This window comes from Cyanistes caeruleus, chromosome 13, assembly GCF_971803275.1.
Source record: "Cyanistes caeruleus chromosome 13, bCyaCae1.hap1.1, whole genome shotgun sequence".
Lineage (NCBI taxonomy): Eukaryota > Metazoa > Chordata > Aves > Passeriformes > Paridae > Cyanistes > Cyanistes caeruleus.
The window spans coordinates 16,753,151-16,780,647 of NC_141713.1; the positions used below are offsets into that span (position 1 = coordinate 16,753,151).

General features: G+C 39.4%; 1 protein-coding gene across 24 annotated transcripts in view; it reads right to left on the bottom strand.

Moving 5' to 3' along the window:
* The window catches only part of HERC1 (HECT and RLD domain containing E3 ubiquitin protein ligase family member 1), a 109,315-nt gene that overhangs the window by 2,320 nt on the left and 79,498 nt on the right, over nucleotides 1-27,497 (bottom strand). For 11 of the 24 annotated variants that reach the window (XM_086849201.1, XM_086849193.1, XM_086849204.1 and 8 more), the window contains exons 41-76: nucleotides 26,651-26,767; nucleotides 26,241-26,472; nucleotides 25,400-25,524; nucleotides 24,947-25,167; nucleotides 23,522-23,790; nucleotides 22,954-23,006; nucleotides 21,499-21,699; nucleotides 20,718-20,892; nucleotides 19,553-19,823; nucleotides 18,404-18,617; nucleotides 17,416-17,672; nucleotides 16,765-16,892; nucleotides 15,447-15,574; nucleotides 14,673-14,873; nucleotides 13,727-13,857; nucleotides 12,584-12,783; nucleotides 12,000-12,114; nucleotides 11,313-11,459; nucleotides 10,701-10,802; nucleotides 10,388-10,561; nucleotides 9,809-10,102; nucleotides 9,058-9,123; nucleotides 8,821-8,946; nucleotides 8,235-8,373; nucleotides 7,594-7,775; nucleotides 6,831-6,986; nucleotides 6,210-6,332; nucleotides 5,521-5,623; nucleotides 4,637-4,806; nucleotides 3,218-3,356; nucleotides 2,771-2,940; nucleotides 2,251-2,420; nucleotides 1,912-2,077; nucleotides 1,537-1,613; nucleotides 876-1,128; nucleotides 491-643 (exon numbers count right to left, since the gene is read on the bottom strand). In XM_086849201.1, coding sequence (XP_086705327.1) covers nucleotides 491-643; nucleotides 876-1,128; nucleotides 1,537-1,613; nucleotides 1,912-2,077; nucleotides 2,251-2,420; nucleotides 2,771-2,940; nucleotides 3,218-3,356; nucleotides 4,637-4,806; nucleotides 5,521-5,623; nucleotides 6,210-6,332; nucleotides 6,831-6,986; nucleotides 7,594-7,775; nucleotides 8,235-8,373; nucleotides 8,821-8,946; nucleotides 9,058-9,123; nucleotides 9,809-10,102; nucleotides 10,388-10,561; nucleotides 10,701-10,802; nucleotides 11,313-11,459; nucleotides 12,000-12,114; nucleotides 12,584-12,783; nucleotides 13,727-13,857; nucleotides 14,673-14,873; nucleotides 15,447-15,574; nucleotides 16,765-16,892; nucleotides 17,416-17,672; nucleotides 18,404-18,617; nucleotides 19,553-19,823; nucleotides 20,718-20,892; nucleotides 21,499-21,699; nucleotides 22,954-23,006; nucleotides 23,522-23,790; nucleotides 24,947-25,167; nucleotides 25,400-25,524; nucleotides 26,241-26,472; nucleotides 26,651-26,767 — 5,948 coding nt within the window. The remainder of the gene's footprint in view (nucleotides 1-490; nucleotides 644-875; nucleotides 1,129-1,536; nucleotides 1,614-1,911; nucleotides 2,078-2,250; nucleotides 2,421-2,770; nucleotides 2,941-3,217; nucleotides 3,357-4,636; nucleotides 4,807-5,520; nucleotides 5,624-6,209; nucleotides 6,333-6,830; nucleotides 6,987-7,593; nucleotides 7,776-8,234; nucleotides 8,374-8,820; nucleotides 8,947-9,057; nucleotides 9,124-9,808; nucleotides 10,103-10,387; nucleotides 10,562-10,700; nucleotides 10,803-11,312; nucleotides 11,460-11,999; nucleotides 12,115-12,583; nucleotides 12,784-13,726; nucleotides 13,858-14,672; nucleotides 14,874-15,446; nucleotides 15,575-16,764; nucleotides 16,893-17,415; nucleotides 17,673-18,403; nucleotides 18,618-19,552; nucleotides 19,824-20,717; nucleotides 20,893-21,498; nucleotides 21,700-22,953; nucleotides 23,007-23,521; nucleotides 23,791-24,946; nucleotides 25,168-25,399; nucleotides 25,525-26,240; nucleotides 26,473-26,650; nucleotides 26,768-27,497) is intronic. The other 13 variants (XM_086849213.1, XM_086849212.1, XM_086849208.1 and 10 more) reach the window with 7 other exon arrangements.

The window sequence follows — 27,497 nt, forward strand, 5'->3', positions numbered from 1 at the left end:
ATTAGAATACTGCTTCCACAAAGGTCCCTTATACAAATGACAAAATATACAGAACTATGCAAGTAAGTAATGAACACTCCCCAAAACATACCGTGAAATATTTGCAGGATTTGTGTTATAATAAAAGAGGAACAGTTTCAAGCTAAACAAATGTTTGTCAATAATATTTACTTTAGTCAATCTCTGTGTTGTTCACATGGGCAGGTTTTTTCCCAAGTGGGGCTGCTCAAATGGAAGACTAGCTCTGTTTTCTAATGTGATTTTGCCAACTGAGCAATTACTGAGAAAAAACAAGACTAAGTTTTAAAAAAGGGCCAAAACAATTTGTGAGGAAGAAAAAACACAGAGACCCAGAAAGATGCAGAAAGCCAAGCTTTTCTTACCACTGAATGAAGTGTAATGGGAATAGGCACTAATCACCCCATCACAACAACTGGTCATAAACAGACACATCAGAGAAAATAACACAACTGTTCATAGCGGTTCTTACCTGCCGGTCCATTTCATGGAGTCTGTACTCAATTGCCCTCTCCACATACTCTTTCCTGTTTGAAAAGGTAAGTGGGATACTGTTCCCTCCAGGGATTATGGGAACCATTTTACCATCAGCACTTTGGCCAACAAAAGAATCTAAAGGAATCATCTGTTATGCAAAACAGGAGAAGCATAAGTCACTCCAGTGATCCAAGTACAGCATTTTACTACAAGTTACCTAGAACTACATATAGTAAGATCAAAAACTATTCTAAATGCACACAAAGTGCTTGTTATCCCAAGAATGGAGATTGAAATTATAGAAATACTAATGTGAATGTCAATCTGATTAAGTAACTGCTTTCAGAATAAATCTGAAAGTGCTGACTTTCTTATCGTACCTCATGGAAATTTTCTTCGGTAATCCCACTGTCTTCAATGTGAAGAATGCTGTTGAGGGTCTGCACATAGAGCAGATCTACCTCCTCCAAATCCTCCAAGATGAGTGGGATACAACAAAGTTGCTTCCAGACCATTGGAGCCAAATGAAGATCTAATGGCTTTTTTGTACGAATAGCTACACCCATGAGAATGCCCAAGAACTTAAACTGCATCAGATGTTCATCTAAACATGCTGAAGGGTTAAAGAGAAACCTGAAAGGACAAAGAAGCAGTGAAGAGCATTATTTCTATGCTACTTCATTAGAAGTAAAAGGGAAAATACTTCACAGCACAGTAACTGCCAGAACATTTAGAAGCAAGGGCTGTCCAAATAAGATTATTGTTATCTTTAGCTGTTAAAACATTGGAGGCTGAGGGAGGCAGAACTCCTGAGCACAAAGCCTGGCATCTTGATGTTACTCTGAATTCTGTCATCAGCAATCCAGCAAGCCCATGTTAAAGCCATGCCCTGGCTCCACAATGAAGTGGCAACACACCCTGAAGGAAAAAATATACTAGAGACAATCATAAAGTCTCATCATTTGGTACAACACAGTCAACAGAAGATCAGGATTTTCACCCACAACCATCTGCAATAAAAGTAAGAACTGGACAACTTACCTATCCCTATTGTAGCCTACTTCAGCTGTAGCATTTGGGGAAGGAATAACCAGGTCTACTATTCCAGTTTCCAGTTCCTTAAAAATTAATAACAAAACAACAAAAAAGCCTTCTTAGAAAGACAGAAAGCAAACCTATGACAGAACTATTAAGACAGTATAGCATTACAAGACAGAATATTTCACTAGAGTGATGACTACTCCTTACAAATTAATATGAAACCCTGTGAGAAAGTAAACATGGCAGGATGATTTTAACTAGTAAAGACATGTTTATTTCAAGACCTGTCTTTATGTCAGGCTACAGGGTTTTTTTTCCAGCCACTGCACTTTGATACATTCCTGTTACATGTTTCCAAAATATTCACAGATGTACCTGACACATTTCTGTAATGGTGTCATCAAACACTCCACCTGCATCATCAGCTCCTTCTCCAACCAGTTTCACTTTCCAGGCACGGGAGGGTAAGCGAAGGTCTGATGCATTCAGCTTTACCACTTGCCTTGCTATCTGGACAAAAATGGGCTTGCACTTCCGACCCCTTTGGGGGAAAGAGACACAGCCACAAATGTAACTCACAATCATGTAAAGGCTCTGAGTCATTTGATCAGCAAAGCTGTCCAGAGAGAGCTCAGAATGCCAAAGCAGAAGGCAATGTATGAATCTCAGTATGCACACAAGGTGTAGCCTGAGGCCTGGGAGAGCAGCACTGACCTGGTGGAGATCCTTTTCACAGTGATCTGGGGCCCGTAGTTCTTGCCCTGCACCATGGTTTTGCCTATGGAGCGCACCATGGGCAGGGTGTACACCCGTGGTGCCAGCAAGGGCCTCAGCTGTCCCTGCACTATCCCCCACGTGCCAGCATTGTAATGAGATGTACTGTTCTGCAATAAAGCAAGAATGAGAATAAATGTATCAATAAAGGACATGATTCCATTCTTTACAGAATAAAACCCTAACTGGCACTTCAATGTTTCAGAAAACAGGTCAGCGCTTTCTGGTCTTAGCTTTGAGCTAGTAAGCTTTTGGAAACCAGAACATTGACTAGTCTGTGCTAGCATAAGTGAAAATATAAAGCAATACATTCATAAAATTTACTTTATTCCAGAATTATTTATTTTTTTTTTTTTTACCAAAAAATTACAGAGCTTATTACTAAGGTGCATCTAGATCTGGTCAGAAACTCTCTAGCAGAACAACACAGCCAAGCAAGTTTTTTCAAATGGAATTTTACCTGGTTATTGGGGCTGAGGTTCAGTAATCGCCATGAAGAGTACATGAGGTCAGAAAAATGGTACAGCAGTCTCAGCCTGGCTCTCACTGTATGAATGCTCACTTCTTTCAGTGCCCCATACTGAGGTGGAATGGCATCAGGTAAACCAAGCTGCAAAGGCACCGAAACACCTGCCACAGAAAGAGAAACCAAGCACTGTTTGAGAAAGGGGAGCTGGATTGCTTTGGCTGGGATGAAGCTGATTTTCCTCACAGTAGCTTCCACAGTGCTCAGCTGCCTACTGGGGTTAAGCCACAACAGAAGCCAAACTGACAGTAAGATAATCTGGATATCGAACAAAGAAGGGTATGGATATAAAACAAAACCAATTTTGTCCTGAATATTTAGAAACTCGTTGCACTTGCAGCCCAGGAAGTATCAGGACCAGACAAAAGCTCAGTTGCTTACCTGGAGCTCGAGGGGGGACGGGTGGAGCTGTCCAGGCTGCGCTGTGGCAGCGGCCAGCCGAGATCTGCCGCACGTTCTTCCCCTGCAGCACCGTCACCAGTGTGGGCTCCCTCACGTGGTTGGTGTGGCCCAGCCCCAGCTGCCAAAAGGCAACAATCAACAACTCATGACATTTCAACAGCTCTCCAAGGAAGAATTCAGAGGAGATGGTAAAAATTGTGATAAAAAACATCTGCCATATATATATATAAAAAATATATATATTTTTACCTTTTGTTTTTGACAAAATACTGCACCTTCACCCAACAAGTGTAACAGACCCAGGTGTCAAAGAGACCTGAAAACAGCTGGAGACCTCTTGAAAAATCTTTCCCAGACTGAGGATCTGATCCATGCTGCTAAGTCCTGTATTGCAGTCTCATACACAGACAACAAAGCTCCTACATCTCTCCTCTGTGCTATTTAAACAGCATTTTTGTTCTACAATGTAAATCCTGGTTTACGACAAGAGTTTGTGTAAAGAGAACGTTTACTGAAGCTGTTGTTACTTTTCACTGAGTTTCATATCATATCCTAATTTCATATTCTGTGAGTTAAAAATTTCATGTCACAAAAGTATATTTTTTTCTCCACTTCATATAAAACCAGTATTTTGAACCACAAGGAAAATAATATAAACAGCTTTCATTATTAATTTTTACACTACATTTTTACACTATTTTTTCTCTTCTAAAAATACAAAGTACCATATTAAAAAAAACCCAAATAAAAATAAATTTGAAAAACCACCTCAAAGAAGTTCCTCAAAAAATTAGTCCAAAAACTTTGCTCAACCAGCCTTCTCAAAAACTCAATCCTAGAACACCACAGGATGAAGTTTGCCCAAACTTCCTGAAACACCAGTAGCTAATACATCAAGAGACTCTTCCTTGAATTTGTAGTCTGCAGTTGAAAAATCTGAGTTATCTATCTGGTGTAGGTGGAGAATTTCTCATTTACTAAATTATTTTCTGACTTAAAAAAAAAATCACTCCTTTAAAAAGGTTCATTTATATTTTCATTATGAAAAGCATCTAAAGAGCTCAAAAATCAAAAATTGACACCAAACATAAATTTTATTATGTTAAGAAGACTGATGACAGCTTAAGAACTAGGAGAAAATCTGCAATTTTTTAAAAAAGCTTGGATTAGAGTAATTTGGGTTGGATCTTTTGAGTACTTTTCCAAACTGATACCATGGAAGAAGGCAGAGAGTAAACAAGAAAATAATGTGAATCACCTAAAACATGATGATGCTGAGGGGTGAAGGAGGGAAGGAAAATCAAAGCTTTCTTTTCCACCCAAGGGAAGCCACGGCCAGCAGAGCTGTGAAGGGCAGGGAGAGGCTCCCAGGGGTCAGGAGCAGAGAGCAGGGCATACCTGGCCTTCGGAGTTGCTGCCCCAGGCGTAGACATCTCCGGTGGAGGACAGGGCCAGCGTGTGCTCGGCACCCACCGCGATGTCCTCGATGAAGACCCCGGCCAGCAGCGGCACCTGCTGCGGGCGGTTGTGGTTGCGGGCACGGCCCTCGGGCAGCCCGATCAGGCGATCTGCAAGGGCAAGCAGCACTCAGGGGTTTATCACAGGCACAAGCAGGGGAGGGACAGACAGCTGTTCTGTACAGTCCTGGGGCTGGGACACAAAGGGAACCCTTTAGGTACAAAAGGTGTAGGTATTCCCTGCAAACTAGTAGTGCCTCCAGTGCTCATTTTACACTGCTAAAGCTGTTCCGTGGCCATGGTCCGTCTGAAACAAGAGCAAATTCTGCTAAACCAAGGCCTCTAGATCTAAATGCTCTAGGTCTACATCTAGAGCATGATCTAAATGATCTAGATCATGTTTATAACAAACATGAGTTAACTGACTTCAGAAGTTTCTGCACATTTCATTCAGTGCCCATGGAAATCCTCCTCCCCAGATTGTTAAATGTATGTAAGCATGTGCACTTAACTAGACAATGTAAACACTGAAGTAACCTAACATTTTTAGGTGTGCAAAATTCAATGAAGTTTTAGGAAAATGCTTTTCAGAAAGCATATTAGTAAAATTAAAGGCTGTGCTGAGATTAAACTAGAACTATCTACAAATCTGGATTTCAGGTGTATGTTAAAATTGCATTGTTCAAATTTCAAAATTTAGATTAGGGCAGCATGTTTCTAAAAATTAGCATTAGGCAGTCTTAGAAATATGTCTTAACAGTCTTCCTTTTCACCTGCAATATACAAACCTAAACATGGAAATGTCTAAAGAGCAGTTTGTCTTACCTTGGCCAAAAGTGTACACGTGACCATCTTTTGTCAGTGCAACAGAGAACTGAGTTCCACAGGCAACTTTTTTTATTCCAATTCCACAAAGAATATCCACTTTCTATTGGGTAAAGTGAAAGGAAAACCAGCTATAGTATTACAAGGATATAAACAGAAAGCAAACACAAATTTAATCTGTAACTCCTGCTTCCAAAAAATATTTTTTTTAATTCCCACTGAGCAGCACACACATTGTACAATTATTTTAATTAGCACTTGGAAATTAATACAGGAAACAAACACTTTTTTTTTTTTTTTTCAATGGAATGAACACCTTATTCTATGTAGGATGATTCAAAATACCTTTTTTTTTTCTGGGAGTGAGGGGGAGTGGCATGGGAAGAAGTAGATGGGTGTGTAAACAACCTTCTCCCCAGTTTCCAAAAGAAGAAATCTCTCTTCTCTAAGATAAGCCTCAGATTTTCACTATTTGTACTGCTCTTGGGACACAGCCACTATAATGCACACAAAATTCTTGAGAGTAGCAGGCTCAGCATAATGTGTCATCAGAATTATGTGTGCCAGATTGTGTAACAACAGCATGGAATTAATAACATTAATAACATCTGGAAATCTCACTCTCAACACTGTGCAACACCTTTAACAGCACTGAAAGTTTATACAAAGAATCATTTCAACATCCTAACCTGTGGTGAGGACTTTGCAGTGGAATTTCCCAAACCAAGTTTACCATAATCTCCATCTCCAAAAGCCCAAACCATTGAGCCATCTGTTGACACAGCCACGGTGTGATTGAGGCCACAGGCCACCTGAGTGAGAGAAATTATGTTATTACCACTTCTTTTGCTGACTTATTAACTTAAACATACCAACTACCTCTAAGAAGAAAAACTGTGTTTTAAAAATGAACTATCCCTGTAAAAATACTAAAACTTCCATTGCTTATTAGTGTCTTAAAGACACTTGAGACTGAAAAAATATAGCAGTATTTTTTCAACACTTCCTTTCTCTCAGCTCATAGAACCAAAGGATAGTATTACAGCACACATGTTCCCTGCTTAAAAATCCAGAAAATCTCATGAACTCATGCTTAAAAATGCCCAAATCTTGAAATGTTAAAATGTTAAGAACATGGACAGTTTTGCACAAAGAAGATCAAAAGAGTCAGGAAAGTAATTAATTAAAAACTCAGGCATAGTCCAATTCTTCCATCAAAATCAAGGTTAAAAACCACAAATGAACACATAAATATGTTAAAAACATAAGCTTTAAACTAAGATACATTGCTAATCTTAGATAAACCATGCCTGGCCAATCTGGTAACCTTCCAGCGCCGTCACTCTTTCTGGAAGTTTCTTGTTGGAAGTATTTCCAAGCCCCAATCGACCATAATCACCATTTCCAAATGTAAAAAGTTTGCCATCTGCTGTTACCACAGCTGAGTGTTTGAAGCCACATGACATCTGGAAGTAAAATAAGCATTATTTTTACACCCATTTTAGATCTGGGTAGAAGTTTATTACATGTACATATGCAATACCTTTCTTGTCCCTAAACTATATTCCTTTATAAAGAGCTAAAATACAGACATTTTAGTATTAACGATTTCTCCAGTAACTCAACTCTTAACTCTTTTCAATGACAATATTATGGAGGGGCACTAGAGGATATTTGCATGAAGAATTTGCTGTGTGATTATCTAATTTTTTTATAAAAACACCTGCAGTCAAAATGCCAAAAGCAAATATGGTTTTGTGCATTCTTAGTACTTAAGAAGGGGTCTTGGTGACCAGTTTTGTAGGTGAAAGTTACCTGACAAGGACAAAGGGAAAGTTATAAATCATGTCAGCATTTTGATCATCTTTAAACCAGCCCTTTCTTCCATGCTTTCTATTTTAAGTCCTCTCCAGTACTGTCAATTAATATCTGTGGTATTGACATCCTTTAACTGGAAATGACCACCTTGGCTCATAAAACCCAGAGAAGTAAAAAGTAGCCTGTTTTCACGTAGCTCTACAGCACTGGTTTCCCCAGGCCTGCAGCTGGAAGGAGACAGAAATATTTTGAAACCTGCACAACTTCTTCTCCCTGCAGAGCCTCGATCTGCCTGGGCCTGCGCTGCCTGTCGCTGTTCCCGTGGCCCAGCTTGCCATAGTCCCCATCTCCCCAGCTGAAGACTTCCCCGCTTTCTGTTAAAGCCATGGAATGCCCATCAGACCCACAGGAGGTCACCAGCTGTGTCACAACAAAGCCTGGCAAAGACAAGTGAGAAAAAAAAGCTTAGCATCACTCATAACAGACTCTTACATTTATCCATGGGTGCCTTGTGCCAATTAGGTCTGGGGAAAGGAACAAACTGCAGTAAGGCTTTTTTTATAGTAATTAATTTACTTTTATTTTCAACAAAACCTTTGTTTTCTTATTGAGAACTTGGACATCTGTCCTGCCATTAGTTTTGAAATTAAATGTTCCTAATTTGAGTAGGCAGTTTTCCCTGAAGCCTTCTTAAAATTAAGGAATTTTACCATACTGCTATTTAAATCTTAAGGAAATATGAAGATCTCCTTTATTTGTTCCATTTTTAAATTAAAAACTACAATATTCTAAGAAGTAAATCTGCAGAAAAGAATCAGCATAAACAATTATACTAACTACCAAAATGCTTATTTGTGCTCCTATCACTGGATTCCTCTTAAACCCAACAGTTTTACCTTGCAGTGCTGAAATGACAGTTAAGACATGAAGATCATCAGAATTTCCTTGTCCCAGTCGCCCATAGCTCCCTTCACCACAAGCCAAAACTGTGCCATTGGCTTGGATGACAAAAGTACAATTCTGACCACAAACCACCTAGGCCAGAAAGACATGAAGGAATGTTAATAAATTACATAAATTATATAGCATTTATAAACTATATGCTAAATGCAGCAATACTTGTAATACTGTAATACTTGCATTACAGTGTAATTTGTTTTCTTAGCAATTATATCAAGACAATAGTCTATCAAGTCAGTGTTATTTCAGGAAGCAAAACCACCACGTGTACCATGTGAAAGTTGTGCAGGTATTTTCAAATCATGCTCATATAAAATAATTCTGTGTTGTCAGATTTCAGTGGCTTCTGGGCTTGACTTTGGTAAATAATTTAAGATCTCCTTTCTAATGAAACCCATGTTTTGAGATACTTAAGAGTTAATTCAAACAGCAAGTTGAAAAGACATTTAGAGAGGGATTTTGACAAACTGTACAAACAATAGATGGCAAATGAAGAAATCATGACTGGTTCTAAGCAATCACCTGCTGGGCCTGGGAGAATGAAGGTGCTGCCACTGGGATCATGACATTTCTGCCAGCCTCTGCCAGCTGCCCATGTCGTCCTGCTCCCCACAGGTACACGTCACATTTGCCTCCCAAATGCCAATCCTAGGCATGAAACAAGGCTTTAGAACAAGAGCACTTTCAACAGCCTGCCACATTTCAAAAGAAAACCCCTCCAAAACACCCCAAACTCTCTGAACCATCAATTTCACTGACCTCTGGCCTTGATGTTGCCCAAGACATGATCTGTTCATCCATGCCATTGATCCACTTACTGTTATCCTACACAGCAAAAGCCACATTTAGCACATTTAGCTCAAGAGATGCTTATTATTTTTGTTATACCATACATATTTTCTTAAGAACACTGTTTAAATTATTCTAAACAATTCAGCAATAAGAGCAAATGTGTGCAGACTAGCAATGGCACTGTTACCCACGACTTGCAATCCGAATCAATGAAAGAAAAACTAAATTCATTATGAAGTAATCTTTTCCTACTTACTGATGCATAGGGCTTTTTGAAGTTTCAATTGCAAACACTGGATTGAAATGTAATAAGCTTGCTCATAAAAAATTCTTATTCAAAAATTTCTGTTTTGGTTTATATAACAAGTCATGAAGAAAATCGACACTAAGAAAATAATTTGGTGTGGGAATGTGACGAAATGTTACTCTTAAAATAGTACTACAAAGTTCTACATTTCTTCCTATCACATATGGAAATTACTGTCATAGTTTTGGGTTGTTTGTATTTTAATATGCAACTGACTTGCACTCAGTACACACACACAGAGCGCAATCTTAACAGTATATTCTAACCAGTTAATTAAAAAATAAACTTACACTTCTTGCTGGTGCTTACATTACTAAATATAAATGTTTACAGTTCAGAGATGTTCACTGCATCATACCATGTGCTCAGTATCAGAACACTTAGCTGTTGAGACAATAAACCAACTTTTACCATCAGGAGAGTAAGCTCATCCTCTGGAACAGGCTCCAGGTCTGGGACGGTGAAGGACTCTGGGAACTGAGCTCCCTTGGCCAGGGCTTCAGCAGCTTTTATGGTAGTGGAGAAGCACTCGAGCCAGGCCCATTCCGTGGGGTTCCAGGCAGAGGGGTCAGGGAGGCAGCTCTGGTGGTGAGGGGGCACGGGGGGGCTGCAGAGCAGCTGGTCCAGGTGCAGCCCCACGGCCAGCGATGCCAAGCACTGCATGTAGGGGCTGTGAACCAGCTGGTCCCCACACACCACATGGGGCTGCAGGGCAGCAGGGAGAGAAAGGGAACACCCAGTTAGAAACACACAACAATCCTTAAAAGGTAATCCTGTAGAACAATACCTTCCTCCATGCTTAACTGAAGTTTTTCTAATATTTTAAATATTTTCAAATTAGGAGATTACTAGCTCTGAGAATAGTGAAAGATATTGCAAATAGGACGTAGGAAAGTCTTCTGGGTTCTCTTGTGAAAGACTGAAACCAGCTGAGATCTGAAGAGTAAACTCCTATCAACCACAAATGCTAAACATTTGCATTACTCCTACCTTTTCATAGGCGTACTGCTCCTGCAGCATGACGGGCAGGCGCTCCAGGAACGCGCGCATGCACGGAGCCATGTTCAAGCCCAGAACTCCCTGCTGCTTCAGCGCAGTCCTGCACGTTGCCAGCACGTGATTGGAAGAGATCCACTCTGAGGTGCAGTTCACCACCAACACATCCTGTTCAACAGCAGTTACGTGACACGTTAGAAATTAAAATTTCACCAAGAAGGATCGCTCAGCTCCATTGATTTATCACCAACCATCTTGGTTTCCACAGGAGCCAGAAAAAAGACAGATTCAAACATTTCTGTCTCACCTTTGATCTGTTAGAGCAGGCAGCTACTCCAACCTCAGGGATCCACACTGCAGTCTGGATAGCTCCAGACCCTATCACAACACTCTGCAATACTGAACCATCCTAGGAAAGAAGGGGTTGGAGTCAGGTGCAGAAACAGCTACAGTTCTGTTCCAGCACATACAATATTCCTAAGGGCTGATACTCTCAGAAGCTTTCAATAACTATTTAAAAACAATCTGCTTAACCTAAAAGCAGAAACCTCTCATTTTCATAATATTAAGGAGATAATACAACTAAGGATTTACAAGTGTTTAATAATCCACATTATCTGGCTCTTTAAAGAGTCCTCAACATAAAAGAATATTGTTCTTAACTATAAAGAAAGTGGCTGGTTCTGCAAAGCTTAACTAACATGACCAAACCTACAGAGTCAATCAATACTGAACCATAAAGTACTTCAGTGTTCAGTACAATTTCAATTTATATTTTTTTATTTATGAAGTTATAACATTATTTTACATCACACTTTCTCTAATGTATCTAACACATGGTGGGGTGGAAGCTAGTCTGATACCTTGACCATTTCAGATACCAAGAATGAGAATCAAGCCACACCAAAGACCATCTTACCCGTAAAGACCAGATATTCATGAGGCCTCCAAGGCCCCCAGACACCAGTACCAGCCCATCAGGACTGAAAGCCACAGTGCGGACAGGAGTGATATGTCCTCTCAGCTGGAACACACACTTCACTTCCACTGCCTTCCTGTATCCATCCTGCAAGCAATTGCACACTTAGGGAACACTGCACTACTTCCAGGAAATGGAGCAGCATGACAGTGCCTGTATTCTGCAATAAATACTGATCACCCACACAAATGGTCAAGTTCTACTAAATTTAAAATCCCCCAGGACCATGACAATATTTTATAGATATCTCGATAACATTATCAGCTTTCCTCCCCTTACAGAATGCCACCAACATCAAAGACTAGATTGCAATTTATGTAGGTGAAAATAATCACCTTCACTCTTTGTCTACAAAAAACTTTGAACCCCCACTAAATTTTAGGGTAAATGGATCAACTTTGAAAGAAAAGAAAACAGATCAAAATACAATCATTAGCCTTAATCTTAAATAAATTTTTCAATTTCCTGTTCTGAAAATGGCCACACACAAATGCAATGTAAATATTTTTAGCAACTTTCTTCTCTCAGGAAACACTGAGATTCAAGTAAGTTGCTCACATTCTTCTCCTCTCTCAACTTCACAATGAGCAAAGGGAATTTCTTACACACCAAGTTCCCTCCTTTTACCTTGGCACTTGTTTCTTGCTCCCACCATCCTTCTGAGCAAGCTGAGCTGGACTGCAATGTGATTACTATGTCCTGGGGAACAGTCCAGACACACACCAAACCATTCTGGCATCCCCTAAAGCATGTCAGGTGACATCAGAAAAACAAAATGAAGACATTAACTAACAAAATATCAATGATCTGATATTAACCTATATACCAGTAGTCTTCACCACTTGCCTATAAAACTGCATTGCATCATTTTATCTAAAGTAGAAAAGCCTGTTCCCAATGGGTAAATACATTTTTTTCCTATTCCTCACACCCTGTAGCTTTTCCATTTCTACTGACAACATATTCCCAGAAAAAATACTTGGTTGAATTAAAAAAATTCCAAGCAGGACCAGCACCCACAGGTCATGGAGAAAACAGCTGGTTACACAACCAGGGTTACTCTTTTTATTTGAATTCTGGAACCTCATGAATCTCACGGCAACTGACTTAAAGAAGGAATATTATTTTTAAAAAAACAAACCCTTTTCTTTGCTATAACACTAGAGACTGACAGAAAAGACCTGCAGAACAACAACAAAACAGTGACTTACGTAGCTAACAGAAGGTGTGCCTTGGGTCCTTTCCCTGGCAGAGCACACCAGGCAATGGCATTCACCAGGGCTGGGTGGGACAGGGAATGCAGGCGCCTCCAGCAGCCTCCCAGACACCCCCAGAGCTTCACTGTTTCCTCTTTGGCACAGGTCAGGAGAATCTTACCAGCTGGATCCCACTTCATACTAACAACCATATCCTGTTGGTTTTAAAAAAATGAAAAGTTGGCATGAAGTAACAGAGTAGTGAGGAGGAAATTTAACTCTCAGAGTAAATTTTTGATTACTGATGTATTTAGTAATTTTAATTTAGTAATTTTAATTTTAAATTAAAAAAAATTAAATTTAATAATTTAATTACTAATAACAAAAAATATTCTCATATAAATCACAGATAGCAAGTTGCAATTATAAAGTCATTGTGATACATTCCAGAAGTATCCAATTAAAAAGACTTTAAGAAGTTTGCTGAAAGAAACTAAATGGGAAACACAGAAAAAGATGTTTTCTTTTCACTGCAAACCCTTCTTGATTATTTTTCCCCAGATGTAGCTTTGAGTCTGAGGTAAGAAAGGAAGACAGCCCACAGTAGGAAGTACAGATTTATTGCCACAGTGTGCTTCCTTCTGAGATTGCCCTGCTTCACACAACCAGAGCAGCTCTTAGAAGCATTCAAGATGCTCTTACTACACCTACATTTGAGGAATTCTGCTCTTAGCCTAACAAATAATTCGTGGACTATTACTGACTCATTAGTACAAACTGGCCAAGCAAATGTTCTAAACCTTTGCAACTGCATATTTAGAAAAACACCTTTTGCTTTGCACAGGAAGCTAAACCAAAACATTTGACATGAACAAAAACAAAATTTATTATAAGCACCTTTACCAAGTCAACTAATTAGCCTTTTAAATCCAGTCAATGCACAACTGTGTGCTTAATTCATTATTTTTCCTTTTTTATATATATATTTGTTAGACTGTTCCTTTAGAGTACATTATGTTAATACATGTATCAGAAATAGGTATGAATTTTTAAAATAATCTGCACTTGCCTTTATAAATAGCTTTCAAATAGAGAGAACAGCTTACACAGCTTTTACCTACAGAAATTCTCCATCAGTTTAAGAAAGACCAGCTCTACCTTATGTGCATCGATGAGAACAACTCCTCCTTTCTCAGCTGGTTCCTTTGTTCCTAGGAGCAATTTTCCATCTGAATAGCCAACAGCAAATGGTCTGTCTTCACTGAACCAGGCCAGGCATGTGACAGACACTGCATGAGCAGACAACACAAACATTCATTGAACTAAACTCAACTTCACTCCTACCAACGAAGTTCTTGCAGTGCAGTTGTCTAAATTATGAAGTGCATAACAATGTCCACCACCACCACCAAGGTCATGTAACATATTCTTGTCTGAAAATTTTCTTGAATTCATACGGTAAAGGTAAAACTGTCACTGTAATGATAGTTGCTGAGATTATTTTGCACTCGTTTTCTCATTCTTCTTTTTATGAAAATAACTGAATTTATATTCCTGGCATAGTGAAAAATGCCTGGCATAACATGTCAAAGAAAAAGAGCAGACTGAATTTCATTTCTGTATCTGAGACAGGCTTCTAAAAATGCTCTGAAAACATCCGCTTTCCTTAGCAAGAAGATACTGCTTCACCTGAGGCTGCAAAAAAATATCTGTAGGCTTCCTGAAGAAGCAATATGCAAAACCACACAACACTACCAAAGATGTGCTACTTGATGTCCTCTGGGACTGGAACTATAAAGGAAAAATGGCAATAATTGAGAAATTCAAATGATCCTGTGCATGCTATCTGCAGACAGAGCAGACACTGCAGGGGATCTCTACTGACTGTCCACAATGGCAAGGAATGGCAGGATTTTACCAGGTTGCTATAAACTGTTTGCCTCTGCTGTGGAGGAATCAGGGTGCAGACAGAGATACCACAGACTCTTCTGCTCCCATCAACCAGAAATCCCATGAACAATAACCAAAAATGATTATATACTTCCTTCATAAAAAGTGGGAGTGTGTTCCAATTTTAATTTCAAATGCTGATGCAGTCTCTTACCATCCTTTCTGTAGCAGTGTTCCAGTTCCAGCCGGTGCATGGCTGAAATGTCCACAACTTCAATAAGAGCCAGGGATCCATCCATGCGCCCAATTAACAACAATTCTGGAGCATCTCCAGTCCATGCTGCAGCTGGCCCTTCTTCTGGCCAGGCTAGAGCAGATACCCAGTGAGGCTGAAGATCTAACAAGCCTTTTCCTCCTAGGAGATTAAAAAGTCTGTTAAAACTACTTCATCTCCAAAGAAAAGAAAACAATAATACTTTCCATGGGAAAAAAAATATCAGGAGATCTTATTGAGAGCTAGGACATACTATAAATTCACCTAAGTTACAAGAATATAAAGCAATGGTTCACTAATCTACACAGACACAAAATCTAGGTAACAAATCTCAATTATCATTCAAGTTAGGTAGTTTTGTTAAAGAAGGAAACAATTCTTCACTACCCAGTAAATTTACACTTTTCTTGGGGACTGTCTATTACCAGGGGCACAGTAACCGGGGACTTTACTGAGTGCAAGGCAACAGAATGAAGCTTCCATTATTACAAATTACAGGGATTGAAAGTCTTCTGCTCAAAGATGTGTATCACACATCCACTCGGGGTTAGTGCCTCTCTCAGACTAAACAGGTTCACAAGACACTGTGGGAGATGGGAGGCATTTAAATGGGACAGTTAAACACTGGGGTAAACCAACATGCAGTGAGTGACTTGGCAGCTCCCCTAGAAATATGCTGGACCAGGAAATGACCACAGGCAGCTCAGGACATACCATTGACTTGCCAGATGTTCACCATCTTTTCTGTAGCTCCAGCCAGGTACTTGCCACTGATGCTCCAACAAACAAGAGATAAACTAAGGTCACTGGGTGACCCCAGAGCTTCTTCAGAGTCACCTTCTCTGTAATAGAATAAAATAATGAAATTAAGAGGGCATTTCCTTTAAGCAGACAGGAAAACCTAGAACTCATAAAGTATCTGAGCTATAACCTGGAATCCTGCCCACACAGCAGATTCACATAATACATATTTCTGCTCACAATACTACATTCTCTCTAAAACCACTTCAAAATACAGTATGAGATACTGATTATTTCCAAGAAATTTCAAGTTAGGTTTCAAATGAAAACTCTTCACCTACTTATTTCTCAAATTTAATATCTTCAGCAAAGGCAAGATTTTCTGGGAAGAATAAAATGAAGCAATAATTTGGACAAGAAATGAAAGAGACACATCCTTCTAGCAATTCTACTTTAAACTCTTCCTCCTGTTGCCATCTTGTTACACTGCTCTAAAACTCCATTTTAAAGTCTGCTTTGCCTAACTGTAACAGGGTCACAGATACCTTTAATCATCCTCAGGATCATACACAACAACCACATTTTTTACTGCTTTTAGTACAAGAACAATGAAGGTTATATCATTTGTTATATCATTCTGGTTGTTCCTTTTAAGGCCACATCTAACAGCAGCAAGCAAACAAGAACTAAGCCAACCACTAAACAATTGTCACAAAACAACCTAGTAACTCGCTATTGCTTCTTCATTTTCCAAGTTCAACTCACCTATGCTTCACTACAGAATTAGATTTTGATCTTTTCTTTTGCTTTCCTTTTTGTACACACCCAAAAAACAAAAAAGTACTTCCAAGACAATGTAGAATTAAATTTAGATGCTGTATCTCAGAAGTCAAAATTCTTTTTTCACACTTGAATCAAATGACCAGACTTGCAATAATCATGCTATATATGCTGGAGCTGTCCACTGGAACCCATTGAAGGGATATTCACTTTTCTGCTGTATCATAATCCCATACCATTTTTATTTTACCCATGTCTCCTTTTATCTATTAATTAAGGATGTTTTTAAACAGCATTGACATGATCTCTTTATGGAGACTCTTACCATGTTGACACTTAAGTTCTGTTTTCAGTTTTAAGCTATTTAATTTATTTTGCACGCCCTAAACATATCAACAGAATAAAAATGAGATTTTAAGTGCAGGAGATAATGAGAACAGCCAAACCTGCAGTATCTTGCACAGTTACAATTTAAATTAAGTATCTGGCTGTTGTAAAAGAATCAACTTACAGCTTGTTGAGCACACAGGTCTGTTGCAATGAATATTGCTTCTTTGTCACATTCCACACTCTGATGGTGCCATCATTCCCACTGGTTGCCAAAAGTCCCTTTTTATTGCACCAAACACATGTCATGACCTACAAATACCAAAATAATCATGGCAAAACTGGAATTTAAAACTTGGGTACGTTTGCTCACTAATATTAAGCAAACACTAACCAATGAGACAGTGATTGAAATACCCTGTAACAACCAAAGTAGATTAACTTTTCTACTTTTACAGCATTATTTACTGCAATAAAGCAAGCTTGATAGGGAGGCCCCATGCTCCACAGGCTGCTATTTCACAGAACACTGCACAAATATGTTAACTACTATGAAAGAAAAATTAATGCAAATTAACATCTAAGGAAATATTCACATTCTGCTGATTTTATATACCACGAGAACATTTTCATGACCCCTTTAACTAAAGCCTCCAAGAAGCTGAACTTTTTTCTGCATCAGAGGTGCAATAACTTACATCAAGCAATAACTATTTCTCAAAATTCACGTGGGAAACCATTTCAGAGAGCGCAATTGTAAACTGACGCTCTTTTCCTTTTTCTGTGCTCTCCAAAGCGAGCAGGGAAGCGGGTACAGCGGGGGAGCCTCGCTTACCCTGTTCTGGTGAGCCTCAAGCTTGATGAAGGAGCACTTGCGCAGGTCTCCACCCATGTCAGCGAGGGTCTGCGGCGTGCTCTGGTTGTCGCGGTCGTGCGCGGCCAGCGTGCGCACCAGCTGCTGCGCTGCCCACTGCCGGTGCTGCGACGACAGGCGCGACGACAAGCAGCACGCTGCCAGCGCGTTCGCCAGCTCCAGAGGGCCTACAGCAGAGGGATCATAGCAAGGATGGGCATACAAATGGGCAATTAAACCTGCTTAGACAAAACAGTGAGATGATGCCTAGATGAGTACACACGTGAACACAGCAACAGCCAGCATTTCCAGAAAGAGATTAACGAGCATCTTAGCAGAACGTTACAATCATTTCAACTATAGTAAAAACACTCTTCTGATACTAAGAACAAAATAACCCCAGTTCAATTTTCACAAAAAGAACCTTAAGAATAGAATTCCAAATAGCCTTATTCTCACTATATGAAAATAGCTGGTCAAAGAGCAAGTGCTTTCTAAACAGCAAAAGGCTCCTCTGACAGAGACCTGCCACTGTCACTGCCCTGTTCCTCCTTCTCTAGCCCAGCCTGGGGCGAAGCACAGCTGTTAATTTGTGGCTCACTGACCCCTCAGAGGAGAGGCAGCCCCAATTTTGCCTCAGACACAGGACAGCACTTGGGAAGTGGCAATCAGCTGTTACCTTCCCTAATTTCATCAGGAGGCACAACCAGGCTCAATGTCTCAGCTCTATGGCTTTGCATACACACACATTCAGACTATATTTTGAAGTAGTGAAAGATGCAATTGCAGAATAAGATCATATTTCTAAGTAAAATGTGTGTCATAAACTGTAACATTCCTTTGATCAAAACAAGTTTTGTACATTTTTAAAAGTGTATCTATTTATACATTACTCTAGCAAGCCTCTCCCTTACATACAAACGAGGAACTGAAGATCTAATTAATATTTAAAAACAAAGCTGCATCATACCTTTCTTTTCAATTTCAGCTTTATCATAGTTTGGCCTCAGTTTGGCCCCTTTGTCAGCCAACAGTGCTACAAGTGCTTGAGTAACTACAAAATTTGGAGAAGTGACAAGTTTGTTTTCTTCTGCAATTCCTCTTAAAAAACTTGGCAAAAATTTTCTCTGAATTGGATCATCGACTGTTGTCAAATTCACACCAGTTGCTGCAGATATCAAATTCTGAAAAGAAATAATTGGCGATAAATAATCAGAACAAATGGAGCTACCAAATTTAGAGACACTTTCAGTTGCACAAATTGTGCATAGTTTTACAGATTTTTCTTTTTTTTTCTGTTTTCTACATAGAATTGACTCAATTAAAAAGCTGAAACCTTGACAGAAAAACCCTACGAACAGAAAAAGCATATCCATTTTCCCCACTTGAAAAGAGTAGTCAGCAAAGACACATACAGTTATTTGGTTTTTACCAACAATCAAACCCTGTGCAAAGCAATAAAAAGGGACTCTAAGGAGATCCTCAAACTGAGGGCAGTCTCACCCCAGTTGAGAAGACAAAAGCACAAATAATCAAAGTAGTCTCCAGTGTTGCAGTGTTCTCAATTTGTTCCACTTCTCCCCATATTGTTGGTTTGTCCCAAGATGCATCCTCCCATTCAGTTGTCCATCTTGTTGTAAACCTTTCCCTTGTTCCCCAATGTTCCCTGTTCCTCCTCCCACCAAGCTGTCAATCCCACCTTATCCCAGCCCCTCTGCCCTGGGAACCCCACAGGTTTGTTTGAATTGTCCCCTCTCCCTGTGTCTCCCCATTGGGTTATATACTACAAACCCCACCTTATGCTCCTCCTGTCTTCCTCCTGTTGCTTAAAAATTTTGTACCCTCCCCTAGAACCTCTTCCATATAAAACTCCCTGCTCACCCACTTTGTGTCTTTCACCCCTGGACCCTCCTCGTGAATAAACCACCTTGGAAATCATACAAAAGACCTCTCCCTCATCCTTGCCTGTGCCTGCCAAGCCCCAAAGTGCTGTAATGCTGCACCCTGCAGCAGCTGCATCTCTGATACTGACTTTGGAGAGCAGCCCACCCCGTGACACAGTGTCAGGAGTTAGCTGGGGCAATCCGGCACTGTGTCACTCCAGGTACTGAAGTCCTACCTGAGTACATAACTGCACCAGCAGCTTTGCAGCACTGGGAGTGTTTGATGCCAAGCAGCCAACTGCAGTGCTCAGATAGGCAAGGCAAGAGATGGGCTTGCTGGTTTTGCTGTGGATGCCCCTGGATCTCTCTGTGGAGCTGGACACTGTGGATGGGCTCGTGGACAGGCCTGCCCTCCCCGCTGCTGCCAGGCACATCAAACGAACCAAAGTGCGGATGTCTGTCAAGCCCAGGGATTCAAGACCAGCTGCCAGGCTACAACTGGAACCACTGTGGAAATGGATATAAAAGCCCTTGGTTCAAAAGAACAAAATCGACAGAACTTTTTCTTTTAGCAGTATTATTTAAGTACGGACACGAGAATGGTTTCCCCAATTAGTTTGAAATTGCATGCTTAGCCAACAGAACCGGGTAACCGGTTACAAAAGGCAAGTGTTGGAATCCAAAATAAAAGCCTCTCTGAGCTCCTCTGAGAGAGAAAAGAATTAAAATATATTAAACCATAGATATAAAGTAAAAATGTAAGTTTTAGTTTTAGGTAGGTAAAAACATAGCTTAAGTGCCCTAAGAGTCTCTGTTAGCTAGTGAAAAGCCTTATCACCCAGTTCAAAGTTCAGTGATAATACCCTTCATAGATTCAACTTAGCTCTAGAAATAATGAAAATATAGTTTGCATTCTTGGATAGAACAGATATGATTATTCATGTAAACAGATAATACCCTATACCTAAGATTTAAGTAAAAAGAACACTGCTTTTGCATGTTAGAATTAAGTTCAGATTGGTGTAGGAAGTATTGTTTCAGAAGTGTGTTTTTAGCTGATTGGATGATTTATGAATTTAATCCCCTGTATTGGGGATTGGAAAAAATAATCCAAAGAACAACAGCAGCACCATCATCACCACCAACTGCTTTTGTGGCCCAGGACAGACAGAATGCCACGCTGAGAAGCTGCTGCTTAGAATTCACGACTTTATGCCAAAAGTTTTAGCAAAGACTTTAACTTTCTGAACTCCTTGACTTTAAAACCGATACATATATACAATATACACTTTTCTAGCAGCTATCAACTGCTCATGTCTCTTTGAGACCGGGAAAATCCCCTAAAATCCCCACTGAAGTGTCAACAGGAAAGGTCAAAGTGTTTCCAAAGATGTCACAAACCTGACAGACAGAAGTGAGAGTGCTCTCATAACCATTGTTCTTGCCAGGAGCACTTGGGCAGCAGCTGTCACTCTTCTGAGAGCCATGACACGGTCGTGTGGATTTACCAGGGCAGCTGCTTGTTCTCCTAAGGTTATCCTGCCAGAAGAACTTTTTTCTATTGAGCCGTGACAGCCTTGGAAATAATGATGACTTGCATTAGTGTTTAAAGAAAATAAAAGTTAACATATAGTAATAAAAACAGAAGCAAAATCAGCCTAAGTTACACGTTCATTTTTTAGTATTTCATACATACAAATAATAATGACTGAGAGGAAAATACACTCCTGAAATACACTCCATAACCTAATTATTCCTTATTTTCAAGGAGACATGAACACAATCTGACATACTCAGTCTTAGTTCCTCTGATTCCCTTTTCATCAGTGGGGACTATTTTTAACTCCCAACTTCAAACCATTCATTGGGTTCTGCAAAACATGTTACACTGGCATCTACTTTTGACTATGGTCAAAAGTTCTGTAAGCAAAATTCAATCCTTCTGTCAATTCATAATGCCTCACACTCCTCTCTCTAATTTTCCTATAACAAAAGGACAATTCAGTGCTTGTCTCCACTTCCTCATGGTGACAGGCAGGAACTCCTGTCAGGATGTTCCTGCCTTGCCTCTAGAAAAACCCCACTAAAAAGGGGAGAAGGTGGTGATAGTTGTTATCACTGTTGTTGCTGCTGCTGCTGTTAGTATCATTCTTTCTTTAAATGAAATGAATTTCAAATGTACCTATTTGCATTAATGTCTCTTCCATACTGTTGGTGGCTGTCACCATTGCAACTGAAGCACCCAGGGGGTCACTGTCAGGGAACTGAACAGGTTCGGGTACAATGCGTCGATCATTTAACCCAAGAGGCCCAGCCAGCAGTTCAAACTCCTCTTCTCCTGTCAGCTTTTCATCTTCATCCACATCTAACATGTCCCAGTCTTCTAGAATTGGAAAAATATAATTAGACTTGGTTACAAAAGCTCAAATATGGAATAATTTCAGTTCACTAAAAGAACCAAACAGTAGAAGGTATGAAATGTATATACTGTAATCTACAGCACAACAGCATTAAAAATTCATCTTCTGATGTTGACATAGACACAACAAAGTAAATCACAAAAACAAAGTCCTGTTCCTGCCCTCTCTATTCAACTTGATCTTTATATTGCAAAAAAGTTTAATGATTCTCTGAAGATTCTCTGAAGTATCAAACTATCTGCTCTTTAAAAAGGCAGACATTAGGGGTCATCACATACAGCACAAGACAGCTCCAAAACCTGGAGTACAGTGAAAAGTGCAGGCATACAGTTGTGCTTTAAATAATGGTAACAAGTGCTTATTCCAAAGGACTGAATGGTAAAGACAGATGTTAGGAATTTCTGATTTTCATATTTATCAAAAAAGCCTGCATTAGTTCATGAGTTATAACTGAACACCCAGCCTTTTGCTTTGCATTCCCAGGGAACAAAAAAACCTAAACAACAAAGAAAAACTACTTTAACTGCAATTCAACGAGGCATTTCCTTCACTTGCCAACCATTTACACACAAGTCAGCTGATATTTGCTGATCTGTCTGCTCTGTCTCACTCTGCACAGAGTAGAATCAGACCTTTGATACACCTTTGATCTACAGCAGACAGACCTGCCCTAAGTACTGGAGCACTCAATTTAGTTGCAAATAGATAAATATAGTAAATCACACAATTGTGGTCACAGGAGCTACAGAAAGGACCAGAATCACAGAACCACCCGGGAAAGGTTTTCTACACACATTAGAAATAATCTGTTTAAAGTGAAAGCCACCCTCAGAATGCTCTCAGCTTGGACAAAGGGAGGAAAATTAAAAACAAGACTAATGACAGACTTTTGGGACACTAACTTACTGTTACAATAATTAATTTTTCTCACAAGGCAGCTTAAGAAAGATATTTGAACATAAGATTTTGTATGTGCAGTTCTGGATGTAACATCTCCTCACAAGACCTTATCAACCCCAGGTTAGGTGTTTGCCCTTTCAGCTGCTTACATGAAAGACAGGGGAAAGAAGTCATTTTTTTTTTTCCACTGAACGAAATAAATCCCAAAAACTAAAATACTGTATCTAACCAGAAGAGATTTTAAAATACACCTTTGGTTTATTTGCATGAAAGTACCTCTTAGAAAAAACAAAACCTTGTGCAACTTAAAAACATACCTTCATAGACACTGTCTTGTTTACCTATTAGATCAGGAGCCTGGCCTTTGTACCTGTATGATAAATTAACAAAGAAAATTACTGAGTGGCTCTAATATTTTATAAATACACAGAACAATTTTTCATTTGGTTCCCTATTTAGTCTAACTTTACTGTTAGGTCTATATGTATTTATGAATGATTCCAGAAAAGCCTAGTAACAGAGAAACAGTTAAAATAGTTTCTGAAAGTGTGTGTGGAGGGGGAAAGCACTTTGCTGTACTAATGTGCAAAAAAGTCCACAGAAAAAATACTGGAATTGTCAGACAAAATTGATAAAGCATTTTCAAAAGTCACTAAGAAGGAGGCAACATCCCAAGAAATTATTCCCTGTTCTTAATTTAAAAACCAGAAATATCAAATCAACCTTTTTTTTCTAAATATAAATTTGTTGAATACAGAGAATGATTTTAAGTAGCAGAAAATCCTGCCAGAAATTCTTATCTCCTAAATAAAATTCTTAAAATACTGATTGGCTGATAACCACGTTTAGTTTCCTTTCTTCATCCACTGCCTTCCATTTCTGTACCTTTCCGAGGCTGATGTTTTAGATTTGCTCTTGAGGGCCAGGTATTTCTCTCTGCAGATGCCACACAGGAGGTAGTAGGGGTTGCCACTGCCACACTCCCCCCCGAACCAGCCATCCACGTAGGAGCCGTTGCTGCGGTAGCCCTGGCGGTTGGCGCTGCGCCCGCAGCCAGGGTGGTTCCTCTTCATGTGCTGGTTGAAGCTGACCACACTGGATTCACACAGCTCACAAACCACCACTTCTTCTCTGTCTTCAGATTCACAGACGTGCTGCACAGCAACATTTTCACATGTTATTAGTACAGAGTAAGTGTCTGCACCCTAAGCATAAAACATGCCAATCCTTAGGTGGGTGTCCCTGCACATTTCTGTCACTAAGTGATATTTATATGGTTGACTTGTACAAAAGCAAAGCAGAAACATACAATTTATGACATAATGAAGACCATCTCAGAACAGGAAAAACATTTGGAAGTAAAGTTTCAGAGGAGACAACTTCCTATTTCATGTTAGATCAACTAAAAAAATTCTTGACAGTGTAACTTTTAATTTGTAACCCTGTCATATTCAACACTGTCTCTATCTGGTTCTCCTCAAACTTGCCTGAAAATAGAGCTAACAAAGGAAAAGAATCCTTTTTTGCTTTCAGACAATCAGATTTTACATTTACAGAGCATTTGTGACAGCAAATATCAAGGTTTATCTCAATATGAAGTCCCTTTTTCATTAATACATTTCTATCCTGAGACAAAAATTTCATTGAGATGTTTCAGTGAAACAAGCATTCTCAAAAATTCAATAGGTATCCTGCAACTTGCTTCCATGTCAAAGCTAGGTAGCATCATAATTAGGAGATGAAAAGCTGAGGGTTGATTGTCTAATTTGACATAGATAATCCAAAAATCAACAAAGTGTTGTTATTGTATTTGTATTCCACCTCTACAGTTTTTTTAGTGCTCTATACAACAATTCAGTGAGGACTGTCACCACATCCTTCCCTGAGAATGGAATACAATTAAATTAAGAAAAGCTGATTTAAGTGCAAATTATGTTGCTACAGATTGGATACCATTAGCAGTAGCAGGAGAAGAAACATTTACAACTGTGTTTGTTATCTCACAGCTGAGACATCTGGAACACCTACTTGATTTCTAATTGGTATCATCAGAACAACTATATGAGTTCTGTTCCCATCTTTCAGGGTAGGAAGAAAACTACGTGTGGAAGTGCAGAGCAAGAAACACAAGAAATCACTATTCTTAATCTAGAAGTGATGCTACAGAATACAAGATGATTTTAAGCACTGCTGGCACTTAGTAAGATATTTTCAAACAGGCTCTAAGCATACACATATTACTTTAAATTTAAAAATATAAGCATGCAAAAAGCAGTAAGTCAAAGCAGCCCCTGCTGCAGTCACACACACCCAGGTAGGCCAATCCAGTACCTCTGGGATCCACATTCCCAGAATATCATTATCACCAGCCAGGTCTTGCCCAAACATAGCTTCCATTGCTTCATCATCAAGGTCAATCTCCAACTCCTCATCCAAGTTGAAGTCATACAGTGCCCCTGGATCTTGCTGCAAGGAGATCCCTTCCCTGCGGCTCTGGGTCCTGTGGGCCTGCACTGAGCGGTACAGTCCCGCTCAAGGTAGGAAAGAGAGAAAACAGGAAAGCAGGACTTTCATTTTCCATGGCAAAGAGATGGCAGTACTTCCAATTTCCTTTTTAATTCTTCTGCTAAAATATCTACTTATCACCCATTTACATTGGCACACATATGAGAAGGAATTTTCCAAACATCATGCAAAATCCCAGTCCCCCTCCCATTCATTTCCTGGATAAGCAAAGCCTTTGGAATTCTTTCAGTCCCTTACCAGCACGTGCCAGCAATGTCCGGGCAGCTAAATCAAATTTGTGCCTCCGTGTGACAGCCGACCGACTTCGAGAGGGAGGGCCACTTGCTGCAGCTGCATTATCCACATGATCCAGATTATCAGGGCTACAGGAATTCAGCATTTACAGGTCAATCAAACCAAGTTTTAAACAACCACATACAAGAACTAAGCCATATTTATTAGCATTTTTTCCTTTCTTTAATGGAAGAAAATAAAGGAATATAGAATTCTTCAGTTTCAAGGAGCACATATATACTGTTTTGACTGCAAGAGTTACCTCAAACAAATTAGATGCAATAAAGTCAACACCTATTAGATCTTCCAGAGTGCCTAAGCACAGCAGAAATTTTGAGAAAGCACTCATTTTATACTAGGTTAATTACTAGCTTGAATAGTTAATTAATCAGCTTCAGTTAGTTTTTTCTCCTCTTTCAAAGAAATAAAATCATCTCTGCTGTTGCTGGCTGAGTCAATTTGCCTTTGGCATCACACATGAATCTGGTAAAACATGAATTTAATGGAATTTTTCTTTATTTCTTGGTCTTTTAGTTAAAATGCAACTATAAGGCCTCTTTTTTTCCAATTTTTTTTTTTGTGAAGAAAACATGCTCAGCTACATTCTTCCCTAGTTCTGCACACAAACAGTGCTGGAAAATAAATGCACCATGTACACCTAATTTAATTGCATCTTTGCTTCTGCTCATGCTGTAACAAAATTCTAAAGTTACATTACAAAGTAAGTCTCCATCAGCAACAATGAATTTGTGAGATTCCCAGTTTTAGGAACTGATTACAAGCAACTACAGGAAAATTATTTTACCTCTCACTAAAGCCTTCCTCCATTTCAGTGGCATCAGCAGAAGGGATATCACCTGGAGATTGCAAATAGCAATGGTCCCCAGATTTTCCACCAGTGCCAGAGATGACAGTCCCATGCCGTGACTCCGCAGTCCCCTCTGACTGGGGCTCTTCATCATCTTCGTTTCCAGGGTGCTCGATCATCCACATGGCCAGCACTGTGATGTTCTGTGCATCTGCTTCTCCTCTGGCACCTGAAAGCAGGAAAACCACACTTTGGAACTCTATTTTAGCACAGATGGTTACAAAAGATGCAATCTGGTTTTCCAAATAAATAGTTATAGAACTTAAAAATGAAGTATTCTATTGGAAAACAAGTGTTTCATATGTATCCAGTCTTTCAGTTAAAGTGATACTATAGCTATACATTACCTGTAGCTTCCATAGCTTTTGCAATTTGCCTGAGGGAGAACCCCATTTCTAGCAAGGGAACAGCAATGGCAGGAGGAGGAGGGGAGGTTGAAAGTCGGCTGCTTGGATCAGACAAAGCTTAAAAGACAGAAAATAATAAATGTAAAGCACATAAATCTTTCTCTAGTGTTACTTTATTTCACCTTACTTTGATATATCAGTTTGAGCTAAGGAAATAATTACTCTCAACTTTTCTCTCAATTACTTCCCACAAAGCAAGATGCCTTCTGTAGCAAAACCATTCTTCTTTGTAACATAGATTATGCTGACTGACTCTGTTTGATCAAGTAGGATACTGATGATATGCAAAGAACTATTTAAGCAATTTCTATTGTTTTCATTTTGAACTGTATCAAATTATCTACTTGATCTATATTTAGGTAGCCTAGATAAAGTTATCCTTGTCCAAATCATTGAGATTCCCAAATGGTACAATCATTATACATTCTTCTTAAGGTACAGAAAGAGACCTCAGCTGAACTGGGAATGTATCTGAAAAACCTCTTTGTGGATGATGGCTGTATTTCTGTGGAGAGCCATTCAAAGGGCTCTAAAGAGGTCAGTTACTGCCCCAAACCCACAGTTTCTTTCTGACTTGCCATAAAAGTGATGCCAAATCAGTAAAGACAAAAATGCACTAACAAACACTGTTGTAAAGACACTATCATGACTAGAAGCAAGTAATTTCATCATTAAATCAAAAGGAAAAAAAAAGAGACATGAAACTGAGCAGACCAGTTGCTATGCAACAAATGAACCACTAAAGCTTCCAACTAATAGTACAGATATAAGAGCAAAAACAAAACCT